The sequence below is a fragment of the Mastigoproctus giganteus genome, chromosome 13 (genome assembly GCF_048544385.1).
Source record: "Mastigoproctus giganteus isolate SK-2022 chromosome 13, ASM4854438v1, whole genome shotgun sequence".
Lineage (NCBI taxonomy): Eukaryota > Metazoa > Arthropoda > Arachnida > Uropygi > Thelyphonidae > Mastigoproctus > Mastigoproctus giganteus.
The window spans coordinates 73,975,393-73,990,149 of record NC_143587.1 but is presented as its reverse complement, the minus strand read 5'-3'; the positions used below and the strand labels follow the sequence as shown (position 1 = coordinate 73,990,149).

The 14,757-nt window shown below is 39.9% G+C and overlaps 1 protein-coding gene across 1 annotated transcript in view; it reads left to right on the top strand.

Moving 5' to 3' along the window:
* LOC150076167 (uncharacterized) overlaps positions 1 to 14,757 on the top strand; it is a 202,347-nt gene that overhangs the window by 157,797 nt on the left and 29,793 nt on the right. The window contains exon 8 of the mRNA XM_090387505.1: positions 7,127 to 7,245. Coding sequence (XP_090243631.1) covers positions 7,127 to 7,245 — 119 coding nt within the window. The remainder of the gene's footprint in view (positions 1 to 7,126; positions 7,246 to 14,757) is intronic.

Genomic DNA, 14,757 nt, shown 5'->3' with positions numbered 1-14,757 from the left:
AAACAGTTACTTAATTTATGTGATTTCCATTGCTTTTTGTACTGTCAGTTCTGCTCATGAAGAATTCAAAAGCTCTTAGAATTTCAATATGTGAACTTCTAAGATAACCTTTTTAGATAGCATACTTGTAAATTGTTATTCTGATTTCTTGTACTACATTTATTGCCTATTAATGTATTTTAAATTATGATAGTGGCAATTTCTTAATTTTTATGTCATTCCAAGTTTTTCGTGATTAATTATTTTTTTATTTCTTAATATTTAAAAATTAAATCTCTTTGAAAGTGGTGCTATCATTTTTATTTGGTTGACAAAATTCATGAATGTTTTTATAGAGAAAATTAAAAAATATATTCACATCATAGTACCAACCTGTTCTCTCATTTAGAAGTCTGAAATTGATGAAATTGATATTTGTATCACAAGTCTCTTATGAGGTGTATGCAGCACATATACATAACTTTGACAATGTCTGCTTCTTCTACAGCAACCTTTATGAAGGTGGGTCTGGTAGAAACCCTGAACATATCCCCAAATGAAAAGCATTGAGCTATAAATGTGTGCTGTGCTTCAAGAGGCCATCCAGACAGGAGCCAGTGTGACAGAGTTTGAGTTGTGACACTTGCTCCACAGAAAAAGTTATGCCTTTGTGCCACAGTGAAATGCCAGATAACAGTGATTTTCATTGTTCATATTAGATAACTGCTTTGCCTATCAGAGTAAAATTCTCAATCAGTATGTTGCAAATAGCTGAGAGAAGTGTCACTCACTAAAATTTGTAATAAGTTTGGGTAATGCTTTAAGTATCCACCCTCCCTCCTTTTGTTTTTAAGTTCAGTGGGTTGTAGTATGTGGTGTGGCATGTGTGAAAATAGTCTGTTGTGTGTGTTGCAAAATAAAAAATAAAAAGATTGATCATCACTGTATTAAAGGGCTTGAAGCAGCAAAATCAATATTTAGACTTTAGAGAGAGTTCGGGCATTTCTTTTCTTTCATTGTTCTTTCTACCATGATAGTATAAATAATCTTGTTCAAGGATATGATTTAAAACAGTTCCCTTTTCTTGAAATTTGCTTATCATCATCTTAATTGTTGCAGTTTTGGGGTGATGTCATTATGCAGAAACTTCCTTTGAAATGCCCATTTCACACTGACTCTAGATTTACTTTTTAAGAAGGTCTGTACATCAAATGCTCTGTTCTTGTATGAACTATAAGCCATTTCCTAAACTTATCTGCAACAGACAGAAAAGTTATGAGCTGCTCAATAAATTTATGTATAACTAAAATATAAACTTTTATGCAGATTTTTTTAAATGTGATACATTTTGATTTTAGTAACACTGCATTACTATTTCTATACATACTAAATAAGTAAAAAAAAAAATGAAATAATCAAACCAAAAAATTATAAACCTAATTATGAGATGCATAAATACAGTATTTAGTTTTATAATTTTTTACTGTGGTGATTATTTTACCTTTTTTGACTTTATGCATAGGTTCTTGTTTTTACATATTGCGGTACAGGGTGTCCATAAAAGCCCTTTCCTATTTTAAAATTTAATTATGTCACAACCAAAAGACAGAGCAATGCAGTCTTATACAAATTATTATGAAACTGCAAAAATTTTTGTTCTTCGATACGCCATTCAATGCACCTCAACATGTGCACTCTTAGTGGCCCTTAGAACATCAAGGTGAAATTGCACTTCTTGCCATTTATGGGCCAGCATATCAACACTCACAGTTTTGATTGCCTCAGTTATCCTTGCATGAAAAGTTTCACTGTTAGTAATGAGTATTCTGTACACAAAATCCTTGAGGTACCCTCGTAGGAAGAAGTCTAAGGGTGTGTGATGTCAGGGAAGCATGGAGGTCAGGCAATTGGTCCAGCACAGCCCATCCACCTACCAGGAAATGCTTCATCCATAAAATGACAAGCATTCACACTCCAGTATGGAGGTGCACTGTCCTGTTGAAAAATGATGAATGGCTGCAACTCTTCCAGCTGAGGGATCACAAACTGCTGTAGCATGTTGAGATAAATGGCATCCTGTGATGCTCTTCTCACAAAAGAAAAATGGACCTATCACCCTATCGTGCATGAGCCCACACCAAAAATTTAACTTGGGATTATCATGAATGTCATGTGGATTTTCTGAACCCCATATCCAAATATTGTGGCAATTCACATGTCTAAATATGTAGAAAATAGCTTCATCACAGAAAAGCATCTTTTTTAGGTATTAATTGTCTTTATCAATTGAAGCCAGCCTGGAACAAGCAAATGCATAGCACTGAAAAAAAGGTCGCTTCATTGTAAAGCTTGACAATTTGCACTTTGTATGCATAAAGATGTAATTGCTTATACAAAACTTTATGGATTGATGATTTTGGTAATTGCATTTCTTGTGAAGCACAACAAATCAACTTTTGAGGATTGCACTGGAATGCTGCTTGGTCATTTTCAGTGGTTTCTTGAGATACATGGGTGTCTACTTCAAGGCAGGTCAATCACACATCCTGTTGCTCAAAAATTGTGAACCGACCTCGTGACACTTGGTTTAGAAGGAGAATCCTTTCTGTATTGACAGCAATAATTTTGTTGCATGATAATTACAGATTTTGACTCCGCAAATCGCATGACACATTCAGCCTTCTCTTGTGGCATCTCCATTTTTATGCATCATAGCCTGTAAAAAGAAAAAAAAAATCCTTTTCTGAGTTTTATAATAATTTGCATAAGACTGCATTACTCTATGTCTTTGGGTTATTAGGACTTGATGGATACCCTGTATTACTGTTATCATTTTGCTATAATACTAGCTAGTAAATTCTGGATATTAAATTGAGATTTAAAATCAGTTAATTTTCATATTTGCATTCAGATATGTACATCAGCCATGTAATGTTTTTTACAGTTTGTATTGATTGTTAGTAGTAGTAGTAGTAGTGGCACTTGATGCAAGAAAGCAAGTGTAGGAGCTTATGCAGCATCAGCCAAAAAAAAAAAAAAAAAAATCACACCATACCCTCCAAATGCCTGTCCAGTTCCTCCTTAAATTTATTTAACCTATCAACTTCCACAACGACAGATGGAAGTTTGTTCCAGCAATTAACCACCCGCTGGCTAAAGGCAAATTTCCGCACATCTATTCTACATCTATCCTTTCTTAATTTGAACTTATGCCCCCGTAGGTTCGTATTCTGAACAAGTGGGAGGATCCCATCAGAATTCAGCGTGCTCAACCCATTCAAGGCCTTATAGACCTCAATCAGATCACCGCGCAGGTGCCTAGTCTCCAGCCACTGCAATTTGCAGAACTTAAGCCTCTCTTGGTAAGAGGATCCCTTCATTCCCCTCACCAATCGTGTTGCTCTTCTCTGTACACGCTCAAGCAAATCTACATCCTTCCTAAAATGAGGCCTCCAGACCTGTACGCAGTACTCAAGGCGTGGCCTGACCATTGCCTTATACAGAGGGACAATCACCTCCTTTTCCCTGCTAGCAAAATTCCTATATATCATTGACAAAACCCCATGACCTGCCCTAGCAGCCTGTCTACATTGCTCAGAAAACTTCATATCTGACTGCACAATTACTCCCAGGTCTTTTTCATTTTCTACCATCTTCAGTGTAGTACCACACAGTTGGTACGTTTCTCTGGGGTTACTTCTACCCATATGCAGTACTTTGCATTTGTCAAGGTTAAACTTCAGTTGCCACTTCTTAGCCCATCTGCCCAAATTATCTAGATCCTGTTGCAGTAGCACACTGCCATTACTGTCATTAACAACCCTGCCAACCTTCGTGTCATCTGCAAACTTCAACATTAAGCCTGATATACCTTCATCAATATCATTGATAAATATACAAAACAACAGTGGACCCAACACCGAACCCTGTGGGACTCCACTAATAACATTAGTCCACGAAGAGCAGCACCCATTTATTACCACCCTCTGTCTTCTCCCACTTAACCATCCTTTTATTCATTGTAGCAACTTACCCTTAATACCATTCTGCTCCAATTTGTACAGTAGTCTTCCATGCGCAACAGTGTCAAAAGCTTTCCTGAAATCCAAGTATATGATATCAAAATTATTTTTTGCATCCAGTTCCTTTGTGACCACATCATAATAACCAATCAAATTTGTCAGACAAGACTTTCCCTTAACAAACCCATGCTGTGTCTGAATTATTGCTGCAGTCTTGTCTAGATGATCCTGCAATGCATCTTTAACCAGTGACTCCATTATTTTACCCGGAACAGAAGTTAAACTAACTGGGCTGTAATTACTCGTGTCACCCTTCGAACCTCCTTTGTGAATTGGGGATACATTTGCACATCTCCAGTCCGTGGGAACCTCCCCTGAATCCAAGGATGCTCTCATAATTATGGCTAAGGGTTTGCTTAGTTGCTTTGCCGCCTCCTTTAATATAACTGGATAGATCCCATCCACCCCAGGTGCCTTTCTTATGTTTAACTTCAACAATTTCTCCTCCACTTTGCTCTCAGTTATTACAAAATCATTAAGCACACTGCTACAATTTGATAACCTTCTTCCATTTTCAAACTGTAATAATTCCTCACGTGTGAATGTAGATGCAAAATACTCATTCAGTTTGTTTGCTATCTGAGCAGGATCATCAACAGTCGAACCATCGATGTCAAGTGGACCAATCATATTCATCCCCTTCCTTTTAGAGTTTATATAAGTAAAGAAATCCTTGCTGTTTTTCTTAGCATCTTTTGCCAAAGATTTCTCGTAATCCGCCTTTGCCTGCCGAACCTCCTTTGTGACCTGATTACAGACTAGCTTATATCTGCTACAGGCTTCTGCGTCGCCTGATAATTTATATGCATCCCATGCATTTTTCTTCTCTGACACGAGTCTCATTAGTTCATTTGATAACCATTTAGGCCTAAACCTTGAACAATATTTCTTCATCGGTATGAAAAGTCTAGTAGCTTCCACGATTAATTCCTTGAATGCTTCCCACTTAGAATTTACTGTTTGTAACATCGTCAGTTGATCCCACCGTACAGAATTTAAAAACTGTCTGAGACCACTGTACTCCCCTTTACGGAAGCAAAAACCCTTTCCTTTACCCCTGACGGTAGTTACCTCTTTGAGTAAATCCCACTTCAGCACACTGTGATCACTGCCACCTAGTGGTTCCTTTATCTGCAAATTCTTAATACACGAATGATCACTGCTGATAACCAGATCAAGAGTATTACTTTCTCTGGTTGCCTCTCGAACATGCTGCTGCAGAAAACAATCATCCAATAAATCCACAAAAGTCTGACTAGTGTGTGAGTGACCAATCCACAAGTTCCAATCAATATCTGGGAAGTTAAAATCCCCCATTATAAGACATTCTGATTTACTGACCCACTCTATTTCTCTGTACAATTGTTCATTGTACTCATTCGAGTCATTAGGCCTATAACACACTCCTACTCTTATTTTTGCTTTCGCAGTGCTTATGTCACACCAAACTGACTCAACAGTGCACTGTCCATCTATATCAACTGGATGCACTTCTTTTGATTTTATGTTTTTCTTAATTAACAGCATAACACCTCCTCCCTTTCTGTCCTGTCTATCCTTTCTGTACACATTGTACTCCCCAAATTCCAGTTCTGCATTCCTTATATCTTTGTGACACCACGTCTCTGCTATCCCAACAATATCCGCCTTTGATGTCTTGACCAACACTTCAAATTCATCAAATTTATTTACTATACTTCTAGCATTGGTATACATGCAAGCATATATGCTCCTATGCCTATTCCTTGTTACCCTAACACATCCCATATACCCAACTATTCCAGGATGACTGCCATCCGTCCCTGAAACCCCCAACACCCCTCGCTCCAGGTCGCTTCTTATTCTAATAGAAGTTGTGCAAGAATCACCTTCACCTCTGCCTGCGGTTACTGTTAAACTATTAGTCTTTGTATCCCCCCAAGCTAGCAGTTTTCCGACCCACCTAACACTGCCTCGATAGCATCAGCAAATATTCTTGCACCCTTTCTATTTAAGTGTATCCCATCCCTGTAGAAGCAGTCTCTCCTGTTAACAAGTACAGTCCAGGCTGAAAAAAATTCTACCCCTTGAGCCTTGCACAATCTTTCCAGGGCCGAATTGATCGACAAGGCTCTCATCATATACTCCCTCCTATCGTGTCTGGGCAGAATTGCAGACACTTTCAAATGCAACCCTAATTCTCGGCTTTTTTTCAACAGTGACCTGTACTTGTTGAGTAATTCTGCCGGTCTCCTACTCTTAATATCATTAGTGCCAACGTGTACAACTATATCACCCTTTGTGCCCTTGAAAGATGATATTCGCTCTACAACGTCATCAACCTTTGCCCCTGGCAGACATACCCTGGTCCTGTTCCACCTATCCTTTTTACATAGCATGTTCCCCGTTTCCCTGACAATAGAGTCACCAACAACTAATAGTTCCTGTGGGACCAGCGCATTCTGCCTTGGGGTTTGCCGCTGTGTTGCACGATGACCAAGTGCAAGCTCTGGCGTTGATGTGGGCAGCTGAGAGCTTGATGGGCCCCTCAATTTATTTCCTTCGAGGGCATTAGTGTCATTATTCTGTGAAAAAAAAATTGTATCTGCACTCCTGTAACCTTTTCCAGCCCTTTTCTTGATTTTAATATTTTCTTTATTTGTTTTTAATGGTTTGTATGGATTTCCAGAAACATTATGACAATTGCTTTATTTTAAAGTTTTATTTCTATCCACTTCCACCTTGTTATATACACATTTCTGTTCTGCCTCATTAAATAGTGCTGAACAGCTCCATTATTTTTTCTTTGGTTATTGTTATTAGTTTATCTAACACATAAAGCAATTGAAATAAGTGATGTTCACTGCATATTGTTATTTAACTTGATTAATTGAAAATATTTGCTGGACAAGGTGTGTTTTTTTTTTTTTTTTTTTTTTTTGTCTCTCATGATCTTAGACTGACTCTCTTAACTTTGTCAATGATACTTAAATTATTCCCTCTTTCATGACATAATTCTGAACTGAATTGTATGTCATGAAACTGTTTCTTGACTTTTATTGTTATTATGGTTTATTAAAAACCAGGGGAAATTATCTGCAGAGGATATTTTGAAAAAGGCACAAGAATTAAGCAGCAGTCAAATAAGTAATCTTCAGCACAGAAATGAACTCAATAAATTTTGTTCTTTTAAGAATTTTGAGAGGTTAGTATATTTTGCATTTTACTTAAAAATTGATTAAAGTTAATGAAAAAAAATTTTTTTTAATTCCCTGAAAAGAATGCAACTAAAGGAAAAATTCCATCCTAATTTAATTTATATGTTCAGAACAATTAAAAATGTATCATTTTTGAAACATAATCCTCTCTTGCAGTCACTAATTTAAACATCAGTTTACTAGAATCTTGTAAGCATTCATCTCACAGCATACATTTATTTTTAACTCAGGGTAATAAGTAAATAAAATATATACTTAAGAATGTGGTATACTTAACCTTTTCATGAGTATATATGTAGATCTATATTTGATATGTGGGCTCTGGTGAGTGCGTTTTATGTAAAATCTGTTTTTATAAGGTCATTTCAAGTACATTTCAGATAATGCAACTACTTTTGTATGAATTGTCATCAGATTTGTCCAGTACGGGTTACCACCTCTTATCTGTGTTTCCAACTAATAGTGGACACAGTTTTTAATATATGGCAGTGCAAAAATAGCTTTCAAAATAGGAGGAGGACATTGCACCTTTTAGCCATTGTTGTCTGATTTTGGCTTACAAAAGTCAAAATTGAAGAATTCAGATCCAGAAGTTGATTAAATTGACTTAAGTGCTATATAAATAAACATAAAGGGTATTTATTGCTTCAAAAAAAAATTATAGTTTATTTTACTCTATTTATGCTACAAAATCAAGTCAGAGCAAAAAAGAAATTGATATTTAAAAGCATTTATGTATGAAGTTTTTATTTTTACAAAACTTAAATTTCACAAAGAAACTTCCACAGGGCTCATCCCCTTGGAAACCTACATGAAGCTTATACATGTTTGGGAAACTTGCTCATGAAATGTTTAATGAACTGATTCTGTTTCTGAATAAAGCTGTTAGTTAGAAATACTTAATGTATAAAAATTGGAGATCTGTTATATGTACCTAGATTGAAACAGTTGTGAGGAAGGTAGCACACTCTTCAGCTATTTATTTATTCTTCTGGAATGTAAGGCAGTGGTGTATTTGGGCCAGAACACACCAGAACAATGTTCTGGTACTTTCTTCTAAATCTCATAATAGAAAATCATTAAATTTATATACCTAATATTATGAAACGATGGCATAGTAGCAATTTTACCCATTGCTACTAAAAATTGCTACTATTTTACCCATTGCTACTAAAAAGGCCTCCGTAGCCGAGTGGGTAGGAGCGGGAGTGCAGTAGCACACGCTCTTTGAGTAGACCGGGGTTCAAGCCCCTGACTGCTGAATACGGTTGATCTGTCAACCCGCACTGGACCAGCGTGGCAAGTTATGGTCCATCTCCCTCAGCATGAATTGTTGAGGAGGCTTCCATCCTGCAGTGGGTTGATAATGGCTGCACTTTACTTTACTTTTTACTAAAAATATATATTAATAATAATCTTTAAAATTAATAGATTTCTTTAAAAATTTATTTAAAAACAAAAATATAAATTTCGCAATGAAACTTAAACATTTCTTATTGAAGTACAATGTGTTAGATAAAGAGATTCAATGAATGAGATATACTGTGATCTGTGCGAATGCTGCATTTTTATTCGCCATGAGCTGAACGCTAGAACTGATTGTTCTATGAACAGTGAGTCTGAAATCTGATTCAGTTACTGTACAGTTCTTGTGACATTATAGTCTTCTGGAGAAGGAGCATTCTGCTACTATTTTTTTTTAGCAATACACCTCTGATATAAGACAATCCATAACAGGATGACCCAAATCATTAGCATTAATAGAGGCATATAATGCAAGAAAGCAAGTTTATACAGTATCAGCCAAAAAAAAACCCACTTCCCATTTCACCCATCCATTCGCTCCAAAGGTTTGTCTATTTCTTTCTTGATTTTATTTAAGCTATCAACTTCCACAACAACAGATGGAAATTTGTTCCAGCAATCAACTACCCGCTGGCTAAGGCAAATTTGCCTTAGATTTCCGCACAGAAATTTGAGTTTATGCCCTCTGAGGTTCGTAATCTGAACAAGAGGAAGAATCCAACCAGCATTGAGGCTGCACAAACCATTCAAGGCCTTATACACCTCAATCAGATCACCTCGCAGGTGCCTAGTCTCCAGACACTGCAGTTTGCAGAACTTAAGCCTTTCTTGGTGAGAGCAACCCTTTGTTCCCCATGCCGATCTCATTGCCCTTCTCTGAACTTTTTCCAGCAGCTCCACATCCTTCCAAAAATGAAGCCTCGAGACCTGTATGCAGTACTCAATGTGGCCTGCCAATTGTCTTATATAAAGGGATAATCACTTCCTTATCCCTGCTAGCAAAATTCCTGTATATCATTGACAAGACACTATGACCTGCTCTGGCAGCCTATCTCCACTGCTCATAAAACTTCATATCTGACTGCATAATTACCCCCAGGTCTTTTTCATTCTCCAGGCAGTTGATATATTTCTCTTGGGTTACTGCTACCCATATGCTGTACTTTGCATTTGTCAATGTTAAATTTCAGTTGCCACTTCTCAGCCCATCGGCCAAAATTTTCTAGATCCTGTTGCAGTAGCATATGGCCATTGTCATTAACAACCCTGTCAACCTTTGTATCATCTGCACACTTAGACATTAAGTCTGATATACCTTCATCAGTGCCTCTGTAGCTAGTTGGGAAGGAGCAGCAGTGGTCCTTCTTGATTAGACCGGGGTTCGAGCCCGTCACGATCAGATATGGAGGATGTGGAAAGGTCAGGGAATGACCACCGCATATCACGGAGCAGTATGGCCTTAGTTGCTAATGCTCCGAAAAAACCAAATAACAACAACCTTCATCAATATCATTGATAAATACACAAAACAACAAGAGGTGCTATATTCTTCATACTGATTTCATATATTCTTCATACTGATTTCAAAATGCTCTTCAAAGACAATTTTTGGTCAAGAAAATTATACAAAGTGTCCTCCCTAATCTTTTCTCTGCCAGATCTGCATCTTGAAAATTAAGTGCTCAGTGAAATGATAATAAGGGGTGCGATGGCCCAGTGGTTACAACACTGGAATTACCAGCCTGATGGATCCAGGTTCGAGTCCCACTTTGGCAGAAGTGAACATGGCTCCATCACGCTGGAGACTGGTATAATAATAATAATAATAATAATAGTAATAAATTATAATAATAATAAAGTAAAAAAATGAGACATTAATAATAAAAAATAAACATTGCAAAAGTTGCTCGGCAGACCTACCATCCCCAAGGTCGGTGTGACAGCTAATTCAGGTTGTAGCACTACCACTGGATGTAAGTTTGAAGCTGAACAGGTCCACTTCCATAGATGGATGATGTCGAAGAGAAATAATAATCATACTGCATTGAGTGTCAGCCTAGGTTCCGGGCTTACATCAATGGAATCCGGCGTGTTTGCCGTGCGCTGCGACCCGTGGAAATTCGGAAAGGGGGATCCTGGTGGTTGAGGGGCCCAGCTTCAATACACCACTTTGGCCCCTGCTTCGACAAGACGGGTGGTCCTGGAAGGCCCGGCTAGGATCAATCGGCTAGTAGGTTCGCCTGCGAGTGTCAACCGTGTCAAAGCCATGCCCCTACCCTCATGGTCCGAGGGACAGGATTCAGGCTGGCGGCGGTGCGGGTATGGCGGCGGTCTGGGTAGCCCTGGCGTCCCACTCCCGAGCGCATTTATTGCATGCCGGGTAGTGGGCGTCCCTTTGGGCTCCGTGGTGGGTGGGGAGCCCGGGCACTGAACCACTTAAAAAAACTCATGAATCCTGATAAACTTACTTCTTCAGGGGCCCCAACCCGGTCCTTATCTGAAAACATAGACAATGATCCAGATAGCATTATTGCTAAAAAAAGGCAGCGAACTGAAGTACCATCAGGGCCTGTTCCAAGGTTCCTAATCATACATTCCACCGGAGAAAAACCAATTGGTAAAATGTCGCCCTTTTTTATCCAAAAAGGGTTGGATGGGTTAGCAGGTTCACCCAAGTCAGTTAAGAGGCTCCGTTCTGGAGACCTCTTAATCGAAACTAAAAATGACAGGCAATCAGAACACCTACTCTGAACAACATCAATCGGAGGAATCCCTGTAACAGTGACACCACACAGAACACTCAGTTCATCTAGAGGTGTCATTTCGGAGTGGGACCTTCTCGACGTATACAAGGAGGAAATCTGCTCCGAATTAAAACCACAGGGAGTCATTGCTGTCAAGAGAATCACTGCGCGAAGGGATGGAAAAATTGTTAAAACCAGGAGCGTTATCCTGACTTTTAACACTCCTAAACCTCCTGATGAGATTAAAGCTGGATACATCAACTGTTCAGTGCGTCCATACATTCCGAACCCTTTACGGTGTTTTAAATGCCAGAAGTATGGACATTCTCAAATGGCCTGCCGTGGAGTCCTTGCATGCGCTCGATGCGGTGCAAAGGACCACGAAACAACAGCATGTTCAGCCGCAAAACCCACCTGTATTAACTGTGAAGGCGAACACCCGGCCTACTCAAGAGCATGCCAGAGGTGGAAAGAAGAAAAAGAAATTCAACGGCTGAAGGCAGAGCTAAATATATCATACCAGGAGGCAAGGAAATCGGTCAAACCCCTGAATATCAACAAACCTACCTACGCCCAGAAGGTAGCAGGGAGATGTTCCGTCGAAACTCAGACGGACATGACCATTCCTCCAAAGGAGTCTTTCACTCCCATCGCGCGGTATCTCTTAAGCTCTCAAAAACCTGCACAAAAGGACCAATCAGCTGCCACTCCTATATCGGTACCTCCTAATGCTCCACAAGTTCCAAAGGTAATTATGAAAGAAAAGAATAAGAAAGGGGAAGTCCCCCCTAGTACCCAAGAAAAGATGGATGTAGAGCAGAAGGAGGTAACCGAAGAGTCAGTCTTGGAACTCTTTGCGGAGGAGGAAATGGACACGGGACAGCGTCCATTCTTCCCCAAAAAAGATAAATCCAAGACTGATAAAAGTAAGCCCTCAGCACCTCGGAAGCCGCCTGATGGACCCACCAAGCCAAAATAATGGGTAAATTCCTACAATGGAATTGTCGTGGATTCCGGCGAAATATTGATGACATCAAGGCCCTCCTGCACAAGCACGAGCCAGTTTGCTTTTGCTTGCAGGAGACATATCTAAAGGCAAATGATGATCCCACGATGCATAACACCACAATTTATCGTAAGGACAGAATTGCGGATGGCTCTGTACATGGGGGAGTGGCTATCCTTGTGGGTAACCAGACCCCAGTGCAGCCCTTACTAATTACAACTAGCATAGAGGCTGTTGCAATTCGCCTTACGGTGGGATTTTTATTAACTGTGTGCTCTATCTATTTGCCACCTGGGACCGACATCTCCCAGGCAGACCTTGATGATCTTCTAACGCAGTTGCCTCCCCCTTTCTTACTTCTCGGGGATATGAATGGACATAACACCCTGTGGGGTAGTGCCAACATCAACGGAAGGGGACGAGTCATAGAGCGTATGCTCAATGACAATGACCTTTCCCTTCTAAATACTGGAACAAACACCTTCTTCCACATGCCTACCCGTACCTTTTCTGCCATTGATCTCTCTATCTGCTCCCCTTCTCTACTCCCTTCACTCACTTGGGAAGTGGAGGAGAATCCATACGGAAGCGATCACTTCCCTGTGATAACCTTGTTATACAGTGGGAGACCATGTCTTCCTTTTAGGTTACCACGGTGGAAGATTGATCAGGCTGACTGGACTGCCTTCCAACAACAGGCAAATTTCGATCTTAGCACAGTCAGTCAAGAGCCGATCAATGACGCAGTAAGGTACATCACAGAAATCATCGTCCACGCAGCTGCTAACGCTGTCCCAAAAACATCAGCCCGGTTTCCACCATTTCCCAAACCTTGGTGGAATTCACATTGCACAACAGCAAAAAAGGCTCAAAACAAAGCGTGGGGGATATTTCGCCGATATCCTACCATGAACAACCTTATAGCCTTCAAACGTGCACGAGCCAAAGCACGCTACATTCGTCGTCAGAGTCAAAAGGAATCATGTATCCGTTTTACATCATCTATTAACCAGTCTACCAACTCTAAGGTAGTCTGGGATAAAATCCGGAAAATGAAGGGGAAATATACATCCCACCCTTCTTCAATCCTAGATTATAATGGATGCGCTATTGCAGATCCAACTGCAATAGCCAATGCTCTTGGGGAAACATTCTCTAACATCTCTTCAACATCTTCGTATTCCCCAGAGTTCCTGGTCCTGAAATACAAAACCGAAAAACAGGCACTTAACTTTAAATGTAAGAGCATCAATCCCTACAACGGGGATTTCACTATTCTGGAACTAAAAAGAGCCCTCGCTCTTTCCAAAGCAAGTGCCGTTGGACCAGATGGCATCCATTATGAAATGATTAGACATCTTTCACCAAAATCTATGGATTGTCTGCTCCTTCTGTATAACAGAATCTTTACTGAAGGGCAGTTTCCGGACTCCTGCCGAAAGGCAATCATTCTTGCCTTTCCCAAGCCAGGAAAGGATCCAAAAGTCACCACCAACTATCGTCCTATTGCTCTGACTAGCTGTCTGTGCAAAATCCTGGAGAGAATGGTCAATTCTCGTTTAATATGGTATTTAGAATCAAATGACCTTCTCTCCAGCATCCAGTGCGGCTTCCGAAGGAACCGGTCCACTTTGGACCATCTTATTAGAATGGAAGCATCCATCCGGGATGCTTTCCTAAAACGGGAACACTTGGTGTCGGTGTTCTTTGACATGGAAAAAGCGTATGACACAACTTGGAGATTTGGCATTTTAAAAGACTTACATAGCCTAGGCCTTAGAGGGCATCTCCCTTTGTTTATTAAAAACTTTTTAGCCAATCGATCGTTCCAAGTTCGTGTGGGATCCTCACTCTCTCGCTCCTTTAGCCAAGAGGAGGGAGTACCACAAGGATCAGTATTAAGTGTCACGCTTTTTGCCATCAAAATAAATTCCATCACAGAACAACTTCCTCCAACTGTAAACAGTGCCCTCTATGTTGATGACTTTAGCATTTTTTGCCAGTCGTGCAACATGAGGGTTATTGAAAGACAACTGCAGAAAGCCATTGATAGTCTGAATTCCTGGGCACTTGCTAATGGCTTCAGGTTCTCGCCGGAGAAGACCGTTTGCGTACACTTTTGTCGCAAGCGTAATCTTCATCCTGAACCTGAATTAAGGCTCGGACAAAATGCCATTCCAGTAGCAGCGAACATAAAATTCTTGGGACTCATATTCGATAATAAATTGAACTTTTTGGATCATATCCGTCAACTCCGCACAAAGTGCACGCGTGGGCTTAATATTCTCCGCTCGCTCTCCTCTACATCTTGGGGAGCAGACAGATGCACCCTACTACGGCTGTATCGTGCACTTGTGCGATCCAAATTAGATTATGGGTCCCAAGTATATACTTCAGCCAGAGACAGTGCCCTTCGATGGCTGGACCCTGTCCATCATCAGGCT